The sequence below is a fragment of the Urocitellus parryii genome, chromosome 1 (genome assembly GCF_045843805.1).
Source record: "Urocitellus parryii isolate mUroPar1 chromosome 1, mUroPar1.hap1, whole genome shotgun sequence".
NCBI classification, from domain to species: Eukaryota; Metazoa; Chordata; class Mammalia; order Rodentia; family Sciuridae; genus Urocitellus; species Urocitellus parryii.
The window spans coordinates 278,304,816-278,327,740 of NC_135531.1; the positions used below are offsets into that span (position 1 = coordinate 278,304,816).

General features: G+C 44.0%; 1 protein-coding gene across 1 annotated transcript in view; it reads left to right on the forward strand.

Annotated features, from left to right (window-relative positions):
- Trpm8 (transient receptor potential cation channel subfamily M member 8) overlaps positions 1–22,925 on the forward strand; it is a 73,641-nt gene that overhangs the window by 3,269 nt on the left and 47,447 nt on the right. The window contains exons 3-10 of the mRNA XM_077799707.1: positions 4,946–5,102; positions 5,882–6,059; positions 8,385–8,557; positions 13,029–13,203; positions 14,144–14,211; positions 16,197–16,394; positions 20,786–20,888; positions 22,268–22,386. Coding sequence (XP_077655833.1) covers positions 4,946–5,102; positions 5,882–6,059; positions 8,385–8,557; positions 13,029–13,203; positions 14,144–14,211; positions 16,197–16,394; positions 20,786–20,888; positions 22,268–22,386 — 1,171 coding nt within the window. The remainder of the gene's footprint in view (positions 1–4,945; positions 5,103–5,881; positions 6,060–8,384; positions 8,558–13,028; positions 13,204–14,143; positions 14,212–16,196; positions 16,395–20,785; positions 20,889–22,267; positions 22,387–22,925) is intronic.

Genomic DNA, 22,925 nt, shown 5'->3' on the forward strand with positions numbered 1-22,925 from the left:
CAGCAGCTGCTGAGGTTGCTGAGAGGGTCTTCACCCCCTGCAGTACTCCCGGGAGCCTGGGAGCCCACCCTGGGGGCCTTGGCAACAGACATGGCTCAACCGCAGTTGCCAGGCAACGACGCATTTGTGCACATGTGTCAATCCGAGTGGCTCTTGTTCCCAGCTGTGGTCTTTGCGCCTTCCCTTTTTACTGGGCTTTCATCTACTCTTGAGTTTGGGCACATCAAGGCTGGGTTACAAAAGGCACCCTGGAGCCCAACTCCCATGAGCGAGGGAGTGAATGCATGGGTGCACAGCTGCTGGAAGACGTACCTGGATCTCATTAAACCATTCCAAGCCTAGACCTGCTCTTCTTGTTCCTCTCTGCTCCTCCTCTTTTGCTAGAGTGTAGCTGGTAATGGACTGGAAGCCATGGCTGCAGTTAACTGGAGGATTGGTCCTCTGTGAATGGAGGCAATGAGCAGAGCAGCGATGTAGGAATGGTAGAAGCTTTAGAATCAGCTTTGGTTCCAAACTTGACTTGGCTGCCCCTCACTGTGTGACCTTGAGCCCATTATATTTTTCCTGAATTGAATTCTCTCATCCTAAAAACCTAGTAAAAGCAAACCTCAGGGGTTCTGGTAAGGATTCAATGAGGTAGCACATAAAATACCTACCATGAGCCTAATAGGTTTCAATAGGATGTGTTTTCTGACTAGGTTTGAGTTAGAAAATGAACATCAAAGAAACTAGGAGATCTCTGCTTTGTCGTTGGTATAAATTTGCTCCTAATGAATCATTCTGATGAGTATAAATTCCGCCAGCCAGCTATCTGTTCTTCAAATGCTTCCCTGAAGGACTCTGCTGTCAATGTATTCATTTGACTGGTAGAGAACATAGTTTTATTCATTCAACACGTATTTTCTGAGCATAGGCTATGTCATAGGACTATACCTACTTGATTTATAACACTTCGATGTTCCTGCAAGGTAGCCGTGATTATCATTTGACAGATGAGTCAAGTGGGTTCAGTATTCTTCCATGATCACATGGAATATGGATAGTGATTTGAACTTAGGCTCTCTGATTCTTTCTCCCCAGCTGCCTCTGTTTTTAATAATGGCAGTGCTTCAGGCAGGTCAAATTCATCAACACAGTCTCAGTTCCAGATGTCCAGTCTCATGAGCTTCCATGGAAGTAGAGAGTCTGTGGGGTATGATACTGGTGTCTTATGGCTGAAAAGCCCAGCTAGATCCAGGGCTCCCATGATGTCACCCTGTCCCTAGTATCCCCACCTGTAGATTTTGTCCTTCTATGGTGAGTAGGTTCTTCACATATGGTGGATCAATGGTTTACATTATTTGACTTATATGTTTATATGTTTATAGCTTTCCAATGTATTAGCTGGGGGAAAGGGCCTTGTCCCTAGAGGTTCTACCAATGTCCTGGACATATGTTCATGGCTCTCATTGTCCTAACTTGGGCCTTATGTCCATTTCTCAGATAACACCTGGGGCTGGAATATGAAATATACTGATTCCAAGTTGAGCTTGGGTGATGTGACCTCAATGACTCAGTGTAGAAAGGGAGGTTTCCTCAGATGAAAATCAGGGTGCACTTGCTAGCGGAAGAGGAAGTCGATGTAAGTGAAGGAAACATATCACTGTCCACCTTACAGGGCTGGATTACATCTCAAGGCTGGGTCAGAATGATGGCAGGTGTGCTAAGCTGTCGCAGATCTCAGCAACACAAGCAGAGAGCAGGGATACCCAGGGCCTACAGTTCCCATTGTACAAGGAATGCAGAGAGTATCCAGGGGAAAGACTCTATAAGCTTTGAAGTTCCCCCTATTTATTATTTCTAACTCTCCCTAGGTAATGTGAATATGCCATCAGACAAGTGAATCAAGGGAAGTGATTGTAAATATTGACACCCCTATTTAGCTGCAATTTTCCATACTAGCTGACCAGCTGCCTAAAGTCTCCCCAAAGAGACCCTGGGGTTGTCACATATGTGCCAAGTCAGTCAACTCTAACCCCTTGAGAGGTCACTAGAGGGTGATGCTGGACTGTTGCCCCTGCTGGAAATGCTCTGAGACATGCCACCTAGTTAAGGGTCACCTCTTGGCATTCTTGAAGTGGTGTCTCCTGGATCTGGTTGCTCTCCTCAGTTCTCACTACCTCATCCATGCTGGGTTCCAGGTGGAAACAGGAAGTATGCCACTTTCCTGGCACTGTGCAGCAGAACTTTCCAAGGCAATGGAAGTGTTCTTTATCTGTGCTGTCCAGTGTGGAAGCCAGTCATGTGTGGCTACTGATCATTTTAAATGTGGACATTACAACCTAATAACTGGATTCTCTAATTTTATTAAATTCCAATGCAAAATTAACCACATGTGGTTACTGGCTGCCATATTGCCATATTGGATAGCAGAGCTCTGTAGGACTCAGCCTTCTTCATCTGAGAGCTAGACCTAGGGTCCTGATGCCCGCTGTCCTCTTCAACTCTTCTCTCCCATCCCTATTCCTCCTTCAGATAATGTGCAAACCATCTTCTTCATCTGTATCCAATTCATACGAATTGGTGCTGAAGGCCAATAAACCAGACAACTCTCTTGGTTAAAGTCACCTGAGACTCACTCCGACCTTTAGCAGAGAAAAGGAGTCAAGAGTCTGTCTTCAGTTGCGGCAAAGACAGGAGGGAAGGAATCTCTTCCCATTCTGCAATGAAGTTGGGTGGGTGAGGACACATCCCAAAGGATGGAGACAGGAAAGGAGAGTTGGGTGTCAGCCACAGCTTGGGAAGTCCCCAGGGACTTTGTAAGAGAAAGGGCTGAGCAAACCGTGCTCAATTCTGTGTGACGTTTTTCTTGGCCAAATGGAGTGGTGCCCTTGGGAGCTGTTCTGGTTGGAGGACAGGGTGCTGCTGGAGAGGCAATTTGGGGATCTGGTCTCTAGCCCAATCTTTATAGCTCTAGCAAATATTGAATATTTTGACAAATATTTTGAACAAAGGTAATTTCCATACTCTATAGTGATTAAGGTTTTCGGTTACAAAAAAACCGACTAGTTTAGCTGTAAAGAAGGGATCTGCTAAAGAGACAGGAATGCCATGTAAGAGAAGAGTGACTGTGAAACTGGACCTCTAGGATGGCTGGGGACCATGACTGTACATGTGGGGATTCCATAAGTTCTGTCTGTCCACCTCTCATCTCCACCTCCTGGGCACCTACAGATTGATGCTGTGTTGCCTGGATCTTCCATGTGCCAGGCCTAATCCTGAAGGGAGGTGGGAGCAATTCTTTTTGTCCCATATTTTCAAGAAAAGTACACTAATGTAAATCCTGGTGGAATGTTCTGTTCCTGGGCCTATCCATTGTGGACAGTTCACAGGATTCAGAAGCTGATGGCATAGATGAGGCTGTGAGTTATTTCAATGCCCCCAGGACCCACGTCAAATGGCTAATCTCCACTGACCTATCAGTGACAGCCTTCCCTAGCCATTTCCCTTAGGGGAGCCTGTGACTTGTGGGACCCCTGCTGAGATGATTTTTCCCCCCATTGCTGTATCTCTTCAAGGATGGCTTTGGTAGTGACCCAGGGCAAGTTTTATGATCACACTCTTGTTGTCCTCCTCCACTGGCCCTGGTCCCTCAAATTCCTACTACTCTTCTGAATCCTGTCCAAAGATTGATGAGAGAAAGACCAGGAGAGACAGAACCAAGGGGTGGGACAGGCAGAAAAAAACCAGGAGGAGGGGGAACAGCTGTTTCTTTTTTGCCAAATTACAACTTCTTTTGTTACTGTCCAACTCTTTGAGAATCCAACTCTTAAAATGTAACTAGCTCTGGACAGAGATGTCAAGTAATCATAAATGTGTTTTGGATGTTTTGACTGCATTTTTTGCTTCTTTTGGGTTGCTGCTTCCATTGTTACTTCTTGGCTTGCATGCTTGGCACCCCCATCAGCTGAGGGTCACCTGTACAGAGCACACACTGTGGACCAGGCCAGCTACACACCTGGCCTTGTTTCCAGCCCTCAAGTCAGCCTCGCAGGGTTGGATTATGCCAGGATCAAAGGAAGTATTTTTCATGTTCCTCGATACACTTGGCCAGGTCTGTGCTTGGCTTCTCCCAAGGGATCATGAGAACCTTGAAGACAGGAATTGCATCTGGTTCATCCTGGAATGTCACAAAGTGCAGTCCGGGTCTGACTCAGAGTGCAGTTTCAGTTGATATTTGTTGAGTGATTACAGTCCATTGTGGAAGGAGAAGAGGAAGAGGAGTTATCACTATCTTTCTGTACTCTTCCAATTTCCTGTGATGCATGTGTCATTTAATGGACAATTATACTTAGTTTTGTGGTACTAATGGGGAGAGTTAGTGTTTAATGCAATAGTCTTTGTCTAGCCCAAATTACTGAAAGTCTCCCAAGTAGCTAACATCTGTTATAGAAGGTGGGTCTCTCTGAACTCTGGAACACTTGGGCCCCTTCTAGGGGACTGTGTAAGCCCACTGAGTACAGCCCTTGGGAAGGACTGCTCCCCTCACTTTGGCAGAACAGTAATAGCCAGAAAAGTGGTGGGGTTGGGACTGAGGCCTGCCCCAGGGCTCCTGGGTGTTATGACCCAGAGGAGAAGCTGAATAAATTGACCCCTGGTTTCAAAGACCAATCCCACGTTAGCCCCACGCCTGCTTGCATGGTCAGTGGGCTCCCTGAGGGCAGGGCTCTGCTCTCCTATCCCAGCTCCTGGCACAGGGCCAGTGTGTTGGCAAATGGAAAATCAACAGGAATTAGACATCAAAAATAGTTTCTGTACAAACAACATAGATAAGGAAAATGGTCTGAAAATAAAACATGATGGTAGAATTTCTGTGTTTAAGTTAATAATGCATGGTTATTCCATGAGGTGATACTTAAGTAGACTGAATGAAATCTGCTCCTTCCTATCAATATCGTTGGTTCAGGGAAAACGTGTGCAGATGTGGCTACACACAGAGCCACCACATGGAAGGCACCCAGATCAACCAGAGCGAGAAATGGAATTACAAGAAACACACCAAGGAGTTTCCCACAGATGCCTTTGGGGATATCCAGTTCGAGACGCTGGGGAAGAAAGGCAAGGTAAGCGTGGTCTTCTATGTAGCTAGCTAATTAGAATCTAACAATTTGAGCTACCTTGAAGTACTGCTAATTGTCTAATGGTAGGGAGGAGGAGTGTCCAGAAATGACAGCAGAAAAAGATACTTTTTGCAAAAGTCACAAAGTAGTGACCAGATTATGCTCAGCTGGACTAGGTGGTCACCCAGCTGTCCCTGCACACACACTGTGGGTTTCTTTATAACACCCATGTTGGACCTCATGCCACAAAAGGTCAGGGAATACTTTTGTGAACTGTCCACTTAGCTTGGGTGTGAGAATACATGTGTCCTGACAAGGTGACATGCCCCTCTACCTGCTCCCGTTGTAAGCTCTCACACAGAGTTTTGCACAGGTGTCCAATGGTTAGATGAGGGTGCTCCCTGTCTCCATGACAGCGCTGTCCTCAGACTGCTCTGGCTGGAAGCCTGGGCCTTGGAACCCTCTGGGTCCCAAGCCCTGTCCTGGTGGCCCTGAAGGCCACAGGCTGCCTCCACTGCTCTCTTCCATGGCCTGCGCCCAGGATGGCCCAGCATGGTCTCCTGTCTGTGCACAGCTCTGCCCACCCCAGCCTGGGCCCCTTGATGTGTACCCCACACTGCAGCGGGACTGCGAGCATCCGCCGCGGCTACCCTGCTGTGGACACCTCCCGGCGGGGGTGGAGGCCCCGGGGTGCACCGGGTTGGGCCTCAGGGCCCACCTCGTGCCCTCCACCACGCAGCCCCCGGTCCCCACACCATCCTGACGCTTTCCCTCCCGCACAGTACATCCGTTTGTCCTGCGACACGGACCCGGAAACCCTCTACGAGCTGCTGACCCAGCACTGGCACCTGAAAACGCCCAACCTGGTCATTTCCGTGACGGGAGGCGCCAAAAACTTCGCCCTGAAGCCGCGCATGCGCAAGATCTTCAGCCGGCTCATCTACATCGCGCAGTCCAAAGGTGCCACCCGCTGGGGACGGGTGTGGGTGTGGGTGTCGCGCTGTGTGGTGGGCTCCCAGGGTGAATCCTCCGTGCAGCCTCGCGATTAGCCACGCTTTAGTACTAGCAGCATTCTCAAATGGACAGACAGGGGCTTCACCAGGTCACCCTTTCTATCCCCCTTAAGGGGCTTCCTCAGGATGATTTTATTTTATTTAAATCTGAAGGTTTCATTTTATTATTTACACATATAATTTTTTACCCAGAATATTCTGGTGCTTTAATTTTTGAGATCAATGATACACTTTTGGAAGGAGAGAGAGTGCAAATTCTAAGTACCATGTAAGCATTTGAGATAAAACCATGGTGACTTTGTTACTTGAAATATTCAACTTAATATTATCGTCCTTCTTTTTAGCCTTATTTTGAAAATTTTCAAATCTGCAGAGAATCTGCAAAAATGATCCGATGAACACCCTCACAAGCTTCTCCTAGACCCCCCAGTTGTTAACATTTCCTCACGTGTCTGTTCTTATTTCTACATGTTATGTTTGGGGGGGGGGCAGGATCTGAAGTAAGTTGCAGGCTGGTGGCCTTAGCCCCCTCAGTTCTTCAGCATGCCTCTCTCAAGAGCAGGCACCTCCCTCACCCCGGTGTGGCCTTCAAGCCCTGGACAGTCAACACTGATTGGTACTCTTATCGGATAACAGCCATCCCTCACACTCCTACAGTGTCCTTTAGAGCAAAAGTTGCCTTTCGTCCATCTGCACTCCAGATCCATGGAGCTTTCAACCAATGTCTTTTCAGTTTTCCTCTCTAGCACAGGTCCTCAGCCCTTCTCTGACCTCCATTGCATTTTGCAGAGTAAGTGCCAACAGCTCAGGGGATTGACCTTCAGTTCAGGCTTGGACAGTGTTTTCTTATAAGCAGGCTCAGTTTCTCTGAGTTCAACATTTTGCATTTTCTTTTATGAAGATAATTTGACCGACAGAACTAAGGAATCTTATTTAGATGTGAATTTTTCTGTAATGTAGAAAAGAAATTGTGATCCCCCCATTTATTCTTCTCAATTTCTTCACCAATTTGATGGTCACTGTGTCAGACACTTTGTTAAGGAATTAAGCAGTTTAGCTTCCTTCCTACTAAATCCTGAAAATACACATGCATGCACACAACATTCATTCATTCAACAAACATTTATTAAGTGCCAACTCTGTGCCAGAATCATTTTAGGTGCTGAGAATGTAGCAGAAGAAAACAGAAAAAATCCCTGTCAAGGATGAAGGCCCATTTCTCTTTAGGTTAGTGAGGTGGCCAATAGTCTCCTGGTCCTCCATGTTGGTCATTTAGGGGGAACGTCAGCCCTATGAGAATTAGCTGAAGGAAGTGGGTAGAAGACTTGTAAGGGCCACAGCAAAGTTATCTTAAAATACCAAAAGGACTCCGAAGGGGAAGGGACTGAGCTTGTCCCTCTTTGCTGATTAGATCCTGGAGGCAAATGGTAAACAAAATACCTTCTAACAGCCAGAGGAGAGGCTGCCTTGGAGAGCCCCTTCTGGGGCTTCCATTGCTAGGGCTAACCCCCAGAGGCCGGTCACTACTCTCGGTGGATTCCTGTTCGAGCCGCAGATTAGACCAGTGTCATTTCCATTATGCTAAATAATATTTTGTAGGTATTTTAGGTACTTCAGTTTTGAACACACACACATGCATCCTTTTGCAAATCCCTTGCCATTGTGATTATCAAATACGGACCTGACCCATGTGCAAATTTTTTTAAAAAATTTTTTAATATTTATTTTTTAGTTATCGGCAGACACAACATCTTTGATTGTATGTGGTGCTGAGGATCGAACCCGGGCCACACGCATGCCAGGCGAGCGCGCTACCGCTTGAGCCACATCCCCAGCCCCCATGTGCAAAATTATAACTATTACATAATTATAAAGCAAAGCAAAATTGCAGACACCAGGGCCATTCTTGGAAGATCCCACTCCAATCTGACCTGCAGGTTCTGCGAGCAGAGTAAAACTGCTGTCCTTGGCAGAACCACCTAGCTCACTGGAAGGCGCAGGCCAGGCTTTTACTGCTGGTAAAGATTCCCCTGGACACTGATTGCAGATGCAGACTTGCTGACCCTACGCCCCAGAGAGGCTGATGACACAGATTTAGAGTGGGACCCGATTCTGTTTCCTGAGGAATGCTTCTCAGGAGCCTGGGGGACGTCCCTCACCCACCCATGGCCTGGCTGCCAGGGATGCATCCTGGTGCTCGCCAGGGTCTGGGAGCACAGCCTGGAAACCTCCCCTGGTACCAGCAGAACAGTTGCTTTCCCCTCATTGACAGGTGCTTGGATTCTCACGGGCGGCACCCATTACGGCCTGATGAAGTATATCGGTGAGGTGGTGAGAGACAACACCATCAGCAGGAATTCGGAAGAGAACATTGTGGCCATTGGCATAGCAGCGTGGGGCATGGTCTCCAACCGGGACACCCTCATCCGCAACTGCGATACGGAGGTATGGGTGGGATGGGGAGGTGATGTGGGAGAGAGCTGAGGACATGGGGCTGTGGCCTGGATACCAGGGCTCTGGAGTGCCTAGGGCAGCCTTCGGAGGCCTGCCTTACAGGGATGGCCTGTGGGTCTCTGGATTGCGCACAAGCATGGCATGCTTCAGGAACTCCCCAGAACCGCCTGACGGTGGATGAGCTTTATTGGTTACAGTTCATTCCCAGCAACCTCATGTGAGGGTTGGCGCCTTCATTCTTCATAACCAGGACCTGAATCCACCCCAAAATACTGCAAATGCCGGTGTCATACCTTCATCGCTCGGCTACACCCACAGGCATGCAGGCCAATTACTGTGCTCCCTACTTAGTTTGGCAATGAGAAGGCTGTGAGACCCACCTGGCTAATGTTTCCTGTGAACGTATCCGGGAGGAATCAAGGCACCTTTCAGGTTCAAAATACAAGGAGGCAGCATGGGGTCTTTATCAAGTGTGGAATTTTGCAGACAGTATTTCTGGTGAGTTGAGGACCTTAAGCAATGGGTGGTCCCTGCCAGAAGCTGTTTAGAATGTTTAGAAACCTTCATTTATTCTCCACCTTCTTCCACCTAGGGCTCTGTAGAAGTTCACTCAGTAAATATGAGGGAGTTTCAGGATCACTGTGGTGCGCCAAGGAGAGTGGTGCGCCAACTGTCCCCACGAGGCAGTGTGGTAGAGTGAAGGAGGGTGGAGAGGAGTCTGGGTGTCACTCCTTTCCCAGGACACAGTCTTGAGCCAGGTCCCTCTGTGACTTGTTCAAATCACAGCCTGCATAGTCACGGGGTGACTTTATCTAAATGTCTCAGTGAATGGTGGTTTCTATTATTACTAGATGCTCAATAAGCAATGTCAAAATGGCCTCACAGTAAATGGCACCCTCAGGGGTGAGGGGCCCTGGATCAGGGTTTGAAGGTGGCAGCAGGCTGGGTGGGACTGAGTGCCGTCTTCTATCAGCATCGCTTGCCATGCGCAAGGAGCCACCTTAGAGTGGGTAATTATCCCCATGGTGGATACAGTACAGATGTTAATTTGCAACATCTCAAAACATCCTTGAAGTTTGTGGTTTTACCCTTGCACTAGAATGAAAAGACTTCAAGGTTTCCCTGGAGGCCGTGTCGGGGGCCCTTCTCCCTGGAGGCCGGGTCGGGGGTTCTTCTCAGTCTACAAGTAAAACATGAGATGACATGTAAGGATTTAATGGGAAATGTCCATCACTCAGAAATGAATAGACAAACAACCAGCCATCTGGAAAAATAAATACTGCGTCAATAATTTACTTTCCAGAATATAATTTAAGGAATAAATGGAGCTGAGAAATTAGACATAATATTTAATATTGAGAAAAATTCTGAGAATGCCACATCTAGTTGTATATCAATAAATCTGAAAAATCTTATGAAAATTGATATTTTTTATATAAAACTATAGTTTTCCAAAGTTGATTTAAGAAGAATGAGAAAATACAAGTACAGGAATTATCCCTGAGTGATAGGTAAAGGGCAAGGAAAATTTACCTCCCATATCACGCTGAGTCGGGTGGTTTAAGCCAATGAATGGTGATGATAGTCTAGCCATTGCTAATTTAGAAAATGTTTAGAGCCTTCCATTACATAGAAGCATGGGATCTTCATAAAATTTTGGATAAAGAGCAAACCTGTGCTATCTGTATCTAGAGCATAAACTCTTCATATAATAGGTCCAGCAATCAGACTTGTGAATGTATCACTAGAGAATATAATACTTGGGCAAAGATGTTCACTGAAACATTTCTTATAAGGCAAGGGTTGGCATAAACCTAAATATCAAGCAATTCTTATTTCTCAATTTCTATTATTATATTTTTATTATCTGATAACATTTATTATTAGATGGGGAAATCTTTAGGTGGGTACTTTGCAAATATGAGGGAAAAATCATGGAACTATTAAAATATATTATTTCCAAAGGTATTCTGATAGTATAGGAAGTATAATTTTTAGTATGAAATTATGAAATATATTTATACATATAAAACATAAATATACATTAGTTACCTAGAATAATACCTGTTATAAATATGTGTTATATCTAGAAAGAACTGAACATACTAAGCTATTGATGTGTCTATCACTGGGTCATGGAATTAAGCATAATTATAATTTCCCTCTTTCTTCCTTTATTTCATTTCTATGATAAATGTGTTGCTCTTAGAGCCATGAGGTGCTAGCTCTGTTAATGATGCTCTTTGGTGATGTCATGTGGATTCACAGCACGTCGACGATCCTGGGGCTGGTTTCCTGGTTTCTTTCCTCTTCCCCTGGGTTGCAGTGATTGGTCTTTGGTGTCCTTGACCACCTGTTTGTAATAGCTTGGTGGCCACTCATCCTCTGACTCCATGGCAGAACCCACCACCCGATGTCTAGCTGATCTAAACAATGCCACGCCTCACAAACAGGATCTCTTTCAGTACTCGCCCCCTCATCCCCAGCATCTGCTTTTCCTGAGGCAGTGCTGCACTTTAAAAATCATTGTGGCACTGTGTGTGTGTGCATTAAAAAAAGATGCACAGGCATCTCCTGATTATTCTTGTTCTGCAAATTTTTCTTTCCTATTCATTACCATGCTTTTTTCCACATAAGTTTGGGAAGAACTTTGTCAGATACAGTCATAGGACAAAACAAGAATAGTAGTGCACTAGCTGAGTGTGATCATGTTAAACCTTAAATTGATACTGGAAAAGTTGAAATTATTATAATACCCCTTCTTATTATAGTAATATATGTCTTTAAGCTTTTGCAAGTCTGAGTCTTAGAAAACACTTCTGCAGATTTCTTTGTTAGGTTCTATGTTATTTCTAGGGATTTTATATTTTTATGGTTATTTACTGTAATTTTTGAAGTAATTTTTGCAGGTACATATGAAAGTATTGATTTGCTTATTGTTGTTTTGAATCAGAGACTTACTGGACTCTTCCTACTTCTAATAATTTTTCAGCAGATTCTCTGACTGTTCTATGTTTACCACCACATTATTGTAAGTAACTTAAAAATTAAAACAACTCTTTCATTTAATCTTACCCTATGTCTTTTGCTTATCATCTTGCATTGGCTAGAATTTTCAGAGTAGTGGTAGTTATGAAATCAGGGACCACAAGAGGCATCCAGCACGCTGGTCTCATAACGAGGGGCAAGGGTTCTAGTATTTTACTGATCTACATGATTTGGCTAAGGTTCAATATGCACCTACTTAACACAGTCATAAGAATCATCTTTTATTTCTAGTTTATAATATCTTAAATCAAGAATGAGAGCTGAGTTTGGAAGATCTTTTGTGTTTATGTGTTATTAACTCATAATTGAAGAGGCTGACTGCCTTTAATTAGCCAGTGATTTTTTTTTGCGGGGGGGGGGGTGTTTGTATCCTTATACATCAGAGAGATGTATGTATAAGGTCTTTGGCTTTTTCTTCTGATTCTTTTCCAGTCATGGTTTTGGAATCAGGTTGTATTCTGGAAGAGCGTAAAGGAAATGGGAATTATTTGTTCCATGAAAGTTTGTGGGGCTCCTGTCCAAACTCATGGATGTGCCCGTTTTGAAAATATCATCTCACCTGTCACGGTCAGGAATTTCCTGCTTGGAATTTCTAACTGGACAAGGGCCACTTAGAGAAGAGATTATGCCATTGGAATTTTACTTTCTTTCTGTTTTAGCTAGGATAGAAATGATAAAAAACTGACCCACTAATTTTGTTCTGATTTCATACACATCATTAGTGGAAACAATAGCTTTGCTTTCCACATTGGGTTTCCAACTCACAGTCCATTCTTGGAGTCAAGGTCGTAACACCTTTTACTACAGCCCTGACAACTTGGGTGGACTAGAGAGTCAGGAATGTTCTTGGCAAGGATTCTTCTCCTGTTTTTTCCTCTGGTACTATTGGGACAAAGTATCTATTTAGTTACTTTTTAAGGGTCTTGTTACTGAGCGCTTCTCAAGTGCAAAGACTTTAATCCATTTCCTAATCCCTTGACCCTGGCACAGGGTAGATTCCAGACAAACAGGTATGTGCGCTTAACAGTGTCTGCCTCTGCTCGTGTATCCAGACACATACTTACACAGTCACACACACACATGGATATGTGATTTTTGAATGCTATGCACTCTAGTGAATTTATACAAGGGAGCCCAGGGCAACGGACCAAGAACTGGATTGGGAATCTGATCTTTATAGTGCCACTGGTCATATATGTGGGTAAGTTGGCCCAGCCATTTCGAGCCTTTATTTTCCTCTATTTATAAGGAAGCCTGCACCACCAGATACTCACGACTCTTCTGAACCTAGGGATCTGGGAGGAGGCATCAGTGTAGTTGAGCCAAAAGATTAGCTTTACTGTGACCATAAGATGTCATCATGCGTCTCAGTCAATGAATAAAATCTCAGAGACAAGTCCCCTGCACTTTTCAGGGGTGTTTTTCAGCTCAGTACATCATGGATGACTTCACGAGGGACCCTCTGTATATCCTGGACAACAATCACACCCACCTGCTGCTTGTGGACAATGGATGTCACGGACACCCCACAGTCGAAGCCAAGCTCCGGAATCAGCTGGAGAAGTACATCTCTGAGCGCACAAGTCCAGGTCAGTGCTCAGGAAGTGTGAGTCTCGCTGTCCATGGTAATAGTCTGCCAGCTGTGGAGTGAACCTGAAGAGCCCTCCTGGGTGCCTAGGAGGAGCCACGAGGTCTCACAGGGGTGACTCTGCCCGGGTCCCTGTGAATTATGCCCTTTGACATGCTGAAGGCATGACTAGTGCTGTCTCCTCCACTCTCCTTTGTCAATATAGAATGTCTGCCATCTTTTTTTCCACTGGACAGCACTTAAGAACAAATAAAACCCATGATGGCAAATACAGTTTTAAAAGCAATGCCTTTAGTTAGGATAGAAATGATAAAAAACTGACCCACTTATTGAACAGTTGGATGGTTTGAATCTTGGCTCTTTCTGTGAATGCAACCACTTAAACATCAGTCTTGAGGGGACAATGCAGGGAAAGCCTTTATCTGATGTCGTAAGTGACATCCACCTTCTCTTCTTGAGGACAAGGTGTTGAGATGTGTCCTGCCATGGAACCAGATTACTGGTGACTTAGTGACAGACCCTACCACAGGGACATCTTGGAGATGTTCCCACTTATTTTCCTTTCACAATGGGATATATTTACATGTACATTAAACTCTATTGAGAGAACACCCCACTGGGCAAATGAGAATCATTATTGTAAGATAAACTTGAACCTACTCTAATCATATCAGCCAAAGTAAACAAGCACAGATTTTAGCATTTTAAATATCAGTAACAGATTGCAAAATGGCTCCAAGTCATACTATTCCTAGTTTTGTACACCTAAATTCACCCATTGTGGTCAACAAGTAGTGCCAAGGTCAAGTACACGGGCTGAGCATCGATTGCCCACATCCTTCCCTGGGCTCACAGGGAAGAAGCTCTGGGTGCACCTGCTCCTCAGGTAAGGGAGCATTTCTACTGAGTCCAAAGTAAAGTTTACTTTTTATGTTTTGCAGATTCCAACTATGGTGGCAAGATCCCCATTGTGTGTTTTGCCCAAGGAGGTGGAAGAGAGACTTTGAAAGTGAGTCCTCGTTTAGTTTTCTAGAAGATTGGTTACCAAGCTTACTAAAAGTTTGTATTTTGAGGGCTTTGGGGTTTATCCAGTCTCTCCTGAGTAGTTTCTTCTGTGACGACAAGAGGGAAGTGTCTTGTACCATATGCTGTCTCCTTAACAGACACAGGTTGTTCCTCAGCAGAGGAGACTTGGGAGGAAGATTTGAAGTGACATGAGTAGGCTGTGTGTTTAGCATCAGCCTTGACAGTCAGCCTGCCCAAGAGGACAGGCGCCACTCACTCAGAAAACTGAAGGATGGCAACTAGTGTGTGTTTTGAAAAACTGACTTGCGTGGAGAGGAGCTATCACACCCCCACGGCCACCAAGTCAGATATCCCCAGACCACCTGTGGCCCTTCCCATGAAGGGACAGGGCACCTATAACACTGAGCTCCTGAGCAAATCTCAGCTTCTCTGCCCCCCGTAGACTCTGCACATGGCTGAGCTCCTCTTGCCTGCAGCTGGGCTTCAGCTGGACTTTATAAGAGAGCATCAGGCTGACTGTATTTGAGTCAGTGTATGAAGAGATCATTTTTCTAGAAAGAGGACATTGTGTGAAAGTCCTGTTTAACTCCTCTTATTAAGTAATTTCCATGTTGATTTGCATATGGTCCTTCTCCATCCAATTTGTACCCTGATCTTGGGTTAGATTGAAGATAACTCTAGTCGTTCACCTGCTCCCCTCCTTTGGCCAGAGAACATCCCTACGGTTGCAGGAACTTGCTGGCAGAGTTACAGGAATCCTAGTCCAGCTCCTCTCTCTATGCTTTTCTAGAACAGTGGTCTTTTCACTCCTTCGTTCAACAGGTATTTAACAAGTACCCACTGTGAGATCTGCTCTTGAGACCATTATTGAACAAAGGTCCTTCAGGGAAAGATTTCTCAGGAAATAATTAAAACGGACTTTTTTTCTAATGTGAACTGGTCACCAGTGAATACTAAAAAGCAGGAATACTAGAAGGAGGAAGAGGTAGAGAGAGAGTTACTGAAAGGTGGCGGCATGTATTATGCTTCGCTCACATTTTAGATTTGGAATGAAGACTTCTTGGCTTTGGATGGAGGGGAAGATCGGAGAGCCCCTGCAGGTCTAGGGTGGCATTTCCATAGCATCAGGCACAGAGGTCTGCTTAGCTGGCTCACAACCCACAGAAGGGGCACAGGAGACCCGGGGAGGGGAGAGAGCAACCGCCGGCTGTCTCCAGCTCTGCAGCGAGCACAGCCCTGCACCCTCCTCCAGTGCAGGCAGAGGGCTCCCAGCCTGCTTGCTCAGCCGATAGCTGGGCTCCACACCCGCCTCTAGGGGACACATCTTCCCTATGAGAAGCATTTAGTCTTGGAGGAAAGGGTCTCACAGTATCTCTGTGCCCAGGTGCAGATAGATCACTTTATTCAGCTGTCGTCACATGATTAGAATTCTCATTCCCCTATGCTGCCCTCTGCAATTACTGTAAAGAAAATAAAAGTAGGGTATGTGGTTATTTTTTTTAATAATAAGGGCAAACTAAATTATTCAAGAAGGGAAATATATAATGAACAGAACACAAAATCTGGGCTACTGCTTTTAAGGTATTTTCAGACCTTCAAAATATGAGTTTTAGTAACTTCTATCAGATAAGATACCACAGTAATGATAAACAGAATCTTAGTCGTTGTCACTTAAAGCTATGTCAACGTTTGGAATGCCTGGTTTGTATGTAAGGATATTTTGAAGCACCTGTGGTGTCACAGGAGTCTGTTTGGAAGTTGATGTTGACACAGGATGCCATAGGGCTCCTTACCGTTCTTAAAGCAGGTGCAGGTATTTCATTGGCTTCTGATTTGAAATAGAAGTCCCCAAGGAATAAGTGCAAGGACGATGGGTTTTGTTCACTGACCTGCCTTAGAACCTCAGTTCCGAGCTGGGCTCTGGATGACCCAGGTCTCTGACGTCTGCTCAACTCTCTGCTCTCCCAGGCCATCAACACCTCCATCAAGAGTAAGATCCCTTGTGTGGTGGTGGAGGGCTCGGGGCAGATCGCCGACGTGATTGCCAGCCTGGTGGAGGAGGAGGACGCCCTGACGTCTTCCATGGTGAAGGAGAAGCTGGTGCGCTTTTTACCCCGCACTGTGTCCCGGCTGCCCGAGGAGGAGACCGAGAGCTGGATCAAATGGGTGAGCTCAGGGGGAGAGGTGGAGAGCTGAGGGAGAAGAGGCTGAGCTCGTGGGAAGGGGGACCTCACATGTCCCACTCCACTGGTTGCTGCAGGTGCTTGGTCTGTCCTCTGAGACTTTGAGGCTCTGCTTTGGCCCACACCAAGAGTCCTGCTGGAAACTGAAATGCGGATGAGCTAAGCGACTCTCCAAGCGTCCACTCCTTCTAAAGAGTTTAAATGCAGGGCAGTTTGCAAAGCTTGTAATCTGTCTCTTAGGCCATGATGCCACAAATGTGCTTCTGTGTTTTGTATGTAGTGGTGATGGCGAGGGAGGAAATCCCTGGTAATGACATTTTCGAAGTGCAGACTCTAATTGAGCCTACATCTACTGAAGAAACTCCCTATGACTAGTTGCCATTCTGCACTAACTGCCTGAGTTTCAGCTCAGAATCTCTCACCTTTCTTTCTGGATTATATGAGAAAGCTGAACTTATTGGAAAACTTACCAGGCTATTAATGGCTGGGCTTATAAAACTATTTGAACTTGTTAGGCTATACTTTCTCATTTTTCTTTGATTCATGATTGTTGTTGATTTGGAACGACTTGATTTCCTACTGCTCAACTCTTTAGAAGGTCCACATAAATGTCAACAGGTGCATTCACATCAACCCATTAAAAAATGGCCTTAGGTATTTGGATATTTTTAGGACCATGAGCTGCCACTTGGGAATTTTCCCATAAAGAAAATAACAGACTCAGACACAGAATTATTTTCATCACAGAGCCAATTTCATCATGAGACTTGAAGGTTAGATTTAGTATGCATCATAATAATGATGATTCTTTCACTAGATTAGTATTTTAACAGTATTTAATTCCAAATATCAAATGCAGCAAATCAGCGTCCGGGAATAGAGGAGACCCTTTCCTCTTGCTCATGGTGGCCTTTGTCATTCTTATGACAATTCAGGGCAAACAAAATCCTAGTAAACAATGAGAAGAGTCAACCCAGCCTTCTTGGGACCAGGAAATGTTCTTCTTTACTTTCACACAACAGGGATCCTAGCTGGTCACCCTGGTGCAGGGGATATTGAAATGAGCAGGATACGAGTCCTGTCTGGATCAGACCTCACTGTCTAAAACTCAGAATGTAGAAAACACAGATGGACCTTCCTCCCGTGGCTGGAAAGTGACATAGATGCTGAGTTGGGCCTCTCTAATGTTTGTTTATATGATATTTCTACTTGAGATATCATATTTTCTAGACTTTACTAAAGAAGCTAAAATGGGTAGTTTTATATGGAAGTTTTCACTTAGATTTTCTTGTGTCTGATCCAAGTCTAGATGAGAGATATACACAAGAATCAGATTGAGATGAAAACTGCAGCTTTATGGGTGGTGAAGGCAAAGTTGAAAGATGAGGTGTACAGTTGCCTCCACCACAGGCCTCCTTATGCCTAGGCCCAGGTAGGAGAGGTGGGCCCACCCCGCACGGCAGCACCAGGGACCTGCTGGCCTCCCCACCAGGCAAGGCAGATGGTAGATGCAGACCAGAGCCCTAGCACTCTGCAAGGAGCAGATCCCAACAAGATAAGCAGCCAAGGGCTGGTTGGGCAAGGCCAGTGTCACTCCCCACCCTGAGTAGGTGAAGGATAAGAGTGCCAGGGGACTGGTTCCGATGGTGCTCCCTGTGTGGCAGTCTGCAGAGAGGAAGGGAAGGGTCACCCTCCTCTTGTTGACTGATTCCCTACATTCTCATAACTGAATAGGTTGAGTCAGTTATAAACATATAAATAGACCGATCCCAACGGTCTTGTATCAAAGCAAGATGTTGCATATTGATCTCCAGTTTCAATGTTCTCTGTTGAGTGGGAGAAATTCAGTGGTCAGTCCAAGGGTATTCATGGGGAAGGAATAGGCAACTCTTAGTTTATCAATCAAAGGTGGCTCAGCTCCATTCCAGTGACTTTCCTCTTATTCCTTGTACAAGTTGACATGTGGGGTCTGCACCATGTCATGTTGAAGAACAGAGGCCAACTAATGGGTTCTCCAGCACTTTTGAGGGATTCTTATTTCTACTTCAAGAAAACACAGACAATTCATCTTAAACTAAACGTTAGGCACATTTTACCCCTGTGTTTTTATTATCCTTTCTGGGATTTATATCTAATTCACATTCATATCTAATGAAATTCATTTATAATCATGTCAATCAGAAGACATACACCAAAAATGAAAATCATTGCATTTTAATTATACACTCCTAAAGGGTTTCATGGAAACAGATTTTCTAAAAGACCAGGCTCAAAAGTGGTATTATTAGTGAATGAATGTCTACATTTCGTGAAGCATAGAAGCAATCTTCCTGGGTAAGATCAATCTTCCTCACTGATCGTGTGGATGACCAACCTCAAAGCCTGAACTCATGGTTTCTTGACCTTTCCAAAAAAATCCCTTATATTTCTTCTACTGGGACCACACTTTCTTCTCCTAATACCTCTCCTACTAATTCTCCCATATCTGCACCTGAAGTTCTCAAGAAATTAATCTTCTGTAGTATCCTAATCCATCAGCCAATCTAGATATTGTTCATTCATTCATTCATTCATTTTAAACTATCTAATTGGTATTTATTGAGCATATACTGTGTGCTATATTTTGGCATAGACACTACAGAAAAAACTGTGTATACAACAGAACAGTCTGTATTCATAGAGGAAGAAGAAATTGAAAAAAAAATTATGTTGAGTAATTACAATAAATGCAGCATATAATTTCAAATTGAAATAAGTGTTCTTAAGAAAAATAACATGATAAAAAGACATGTGCCAAGGGAGGTGGTCCTGATGTGGGGCTTTATGAAAGGCTTGCAGAAGAAGTGATATGGGAGCCAGTTTGTGAAGGATGAGAGTAGGTGAGAAGATGGTTGAAATTGTGTTGGTGGGAATGGCAAGGCAAAGGTCCTGGGGTGAGAGGCTGGTCTGACATACCCAAGGAGCTGAAAGATGGAAGTGTGAATGGAAGCCGAAGAGTTCAGAGGACCCGAGTAGCCAGCTCTCTGTATATTGTTTTGAGGTTTTAGTCTTTATTCAGGTATAAAAAGATGCCATTGAAAGCCTGAAATCAGGGAGACAATATGATCAGAACTGTGTTCATGAAAGTTCAAATTGTCTGCAGTGGGGGCACAGGATTGGAGGAGGCAAAAGTGTATGGGGAGGGAGATACCAGTTAGGAGGTTCCTGCAGTTCTCTCTGGCTCTCACCAATTTGCTCTGTATCCATATTCATTTTCATTTCTTCCTTTTAATTTCAAAGGAAAAGATATCTCGCCCCTTGCTTATTCCAACTCTGAATTGTTCTCTATAATCTTGGAACCTGGATCCCTCTTTTTGCCTGTCATATCTAGCTGGGGCCCTTTCTTTCAGCCTGAACAAAGGCTGCAAAAATGGTGAAGATGGCTTTCTTCTCCATGCTCTCATCTTCCCCCCTCTCAAACTCTTTATGTTTTGTGTCTTCCTGCCATGTTCATTTATTTTTCTCATCACATCTGGATATTGTATCTTCTGAACCAAGACCTCCATCATCACCTTTCCCAGGAAATAGAGGCCTTAAAAGCTCACCTCCTATTTTCTAAATTCAAGAATCCTTATTTCACATCATGCCATCTTCCAACTTTTCTCTCCCACCCAGCTGAAAATCTGCATTTCCAGGTTCTCATTTCTAAATTCTGCCAGAAGAATCCACCATCTCTTTAAACTCAGTCCAACTGAAGTCAGATTTTCTTTCTCTTCGAGCAGGAAGCACGAAGTCCTTTTTCACTGAGCTCCTACAAAGCTCACCAGTGCTCCCAAACTTTGAAATAGGAGGCTCTTTCATTATAAAACATGACTAAAATTTTAAAATTATAGGAAGATCACAAAGGAGAATAAAGAAACCTATTCATTTCTTTACTTAATCACCAAGTCCCTTTGGTTCTTTTTTGCATTTAAACCTTTTCTGATGCTTACATCTTTATGACCACATTCAGATGGTTTTTATGGTTTTCTTTTGCTCTTTCCTCATTTAGTTACTTATTCAACAATTGAGATCTTTAATGTGCTAGGGTTGGTCACACATACATTCATTCTCTCTCTTTCTTTCTCTTCCCTAGTAAGCTTTTTTATAGAAGTTTCTATGTGTATTCTTATATAACCAGTACTTTATTGTCTTTGAGGTCAAGGACTCATTATTGCAATTTAGAAATCAGAAGCTATGGGTTCAGATGTTGGATATAAGAGAAAGAGATACAGAACCCCCTTTAAGTAGACATTTAAAAAATATGGAATAAAAAGATCTCTCACCAAAAGAGAGCTTATGTTTTTCATGTCTGAAATCAGCTGATTGACAACTTTGTTCTTTAAATGTTGCCAGCTCAAAGAAATTCTTGAAAGTTCTCACCTGTTAACAGTTATTAAAATGGAAGAAGCTGGGGATGAGATTGTGAGCAATGCTATTTCCTATGCCCTGTATAAAGGTAAGTGAAAACAGCTCTGTGGGCAGTTTTAGCTTTGTGTTGTTTTCTGTGACTTTTGGTGGCATGTACTTCTTTTTAAAAGAAACTTTATTATTATTATAAACTTATTATACACTTTATTATTTAAAAGAAATTTTATTGAGAATCTCTACTCCAAAATTCCAAATGAAAAAATCTAAAAAAGCTAAAAAATCTGAAACTTTTTAGTGTTGATATGATACCACAAGTGGAAAATTCCATAATACCATGAAGCTATTTCACATACATATACAAAGCTATTATGAATGCTTCAAATTAAGGCTATGTGTATAACATGCATATAAAACTTAAGTAAATTTTATCTTTACTCTTGGACCCTGGAAAATCTCTTTAAATATATGCAAATATTCCAAAATCTGAAAAAAATGAAATATAAATCATTTTTGGTTCTGAGGAGTTCAGATAAGGAATACTCAACCTGTATTATCTTGCACTTGATTTTTATTATCATAGTTTGAAAAATAGAATACTATTGCTATGGGGAGGGGAATTTCCTTGAATGTATGTATTTGATGGAATAAGAATTTTTGCATCATGAAAATTCTGACAAAATATGATCACAATACTCTTCAAAAAGTTATTTCTAGCAGTGGTTTGAAATATTGTTTTTGAGTTTCAGACTCCTCTGAGAATGTGATGAAAACTGTGGACATTTGTTCTAGAGTTACACATAGGTGTGCACAGACTTGAAACACATAAAGAACTTTTCATTCAATTCCTGTGTGGCCTTTGCTGTCTTAGAATTCCATCAGAGTGGATGCTACCTCAAGTAAATAGGCCCTAGGCCATCTGGAATGGAGCTGCATGGTGATTAAGAGGAATGCATACACAGTAGGGTCAGGCACGTGGGACGTGCAAATCAGACCTTCACTACATTTAGAATCATTCTAGTACTTTCCAGAAATTTGGTTATCATAGTATTTACTAAATTGAAATTATGTCTGTATAGATGCCTAGATGTAGAAAACATTAGATGTGGCAAAGGCATGAAGAGCACTGTTGTGATATGGTTCATTACTTGGTAGAGTCAGATTTAATAATATCAGACTTGACCCTTGAGGCAGAGCTCAGGTGGCATCTGAGTCTATGTGGAAATGTCCGTATGCTATGGCAACATGAGAGAATATGTGGGGAGAGGCTGTGGTCTGAGTTGGTCTTTGATGCATACTTCAGGGCAGAGGCTGTGGGTGAGAGTGAGTGACAATGGAGGGAGGCTCTGATTCCAAGAGCAGACTGAGAATCGCCTTTGACAAATGGCTCTGGTAGTCTGCCATGTGGAGTCTCTGACCCTCTTATCTGTGGGCCTTTGTTCTGCCTGTTCTTTTCCTGCCTTCTTACAGCCTTCAGCACCAATGAGCAAGAAAAGGACAACTGGAATGGGCAGCTGAAACTTCTGCTGGAGTGGAACCAGCTGGAGCTGGCCAGCGATGAGATCTTTACCAATGACCGCCGGTGGGAGGTAAATGAGGGGCCACCTGGGGTCTCCAGGGTCGGGGGGGACAGTGGTCTCAGCAGTGAGTTCTTGTAAGGGTTGTTATTTTTCTCTTCTGTGGTGTGGGATGATAACATGACTTATGGGTTTGTTGTGAAGAGACAGTAAAGCTGAAGGCTGTGGCATCAGAATATCCACCCACCTATGCCACCTGAGGTTTCTAGCCCTTTAGCCTCCGTGGGAGAGATGGCCTTCTGTCTGGTGTGGGACTGCAGATCTGCTCTTGGAAGTGGATGGGCAATACAGGTGCAGGATTTTGTACTGTCCAGAAATACTATGATAACCATGGGCAATGCTATGATGGACGGGCAGTGCAGGTGCAGGAAGTATGGGAAATACAGGTGCAGGATTTTGGAAAGTAGCTTGACTCAAAATCAAGACAGAAGCACTGTGTTTGCTCACCCCCCCACTTAGTCAAATTATGATAAGAGATTTATCAGCAGTGAGATGCAGAAGAGTTGATTGAGAACACCCCATGAATGCCTTACAGCTTCTCAGAATCCCCA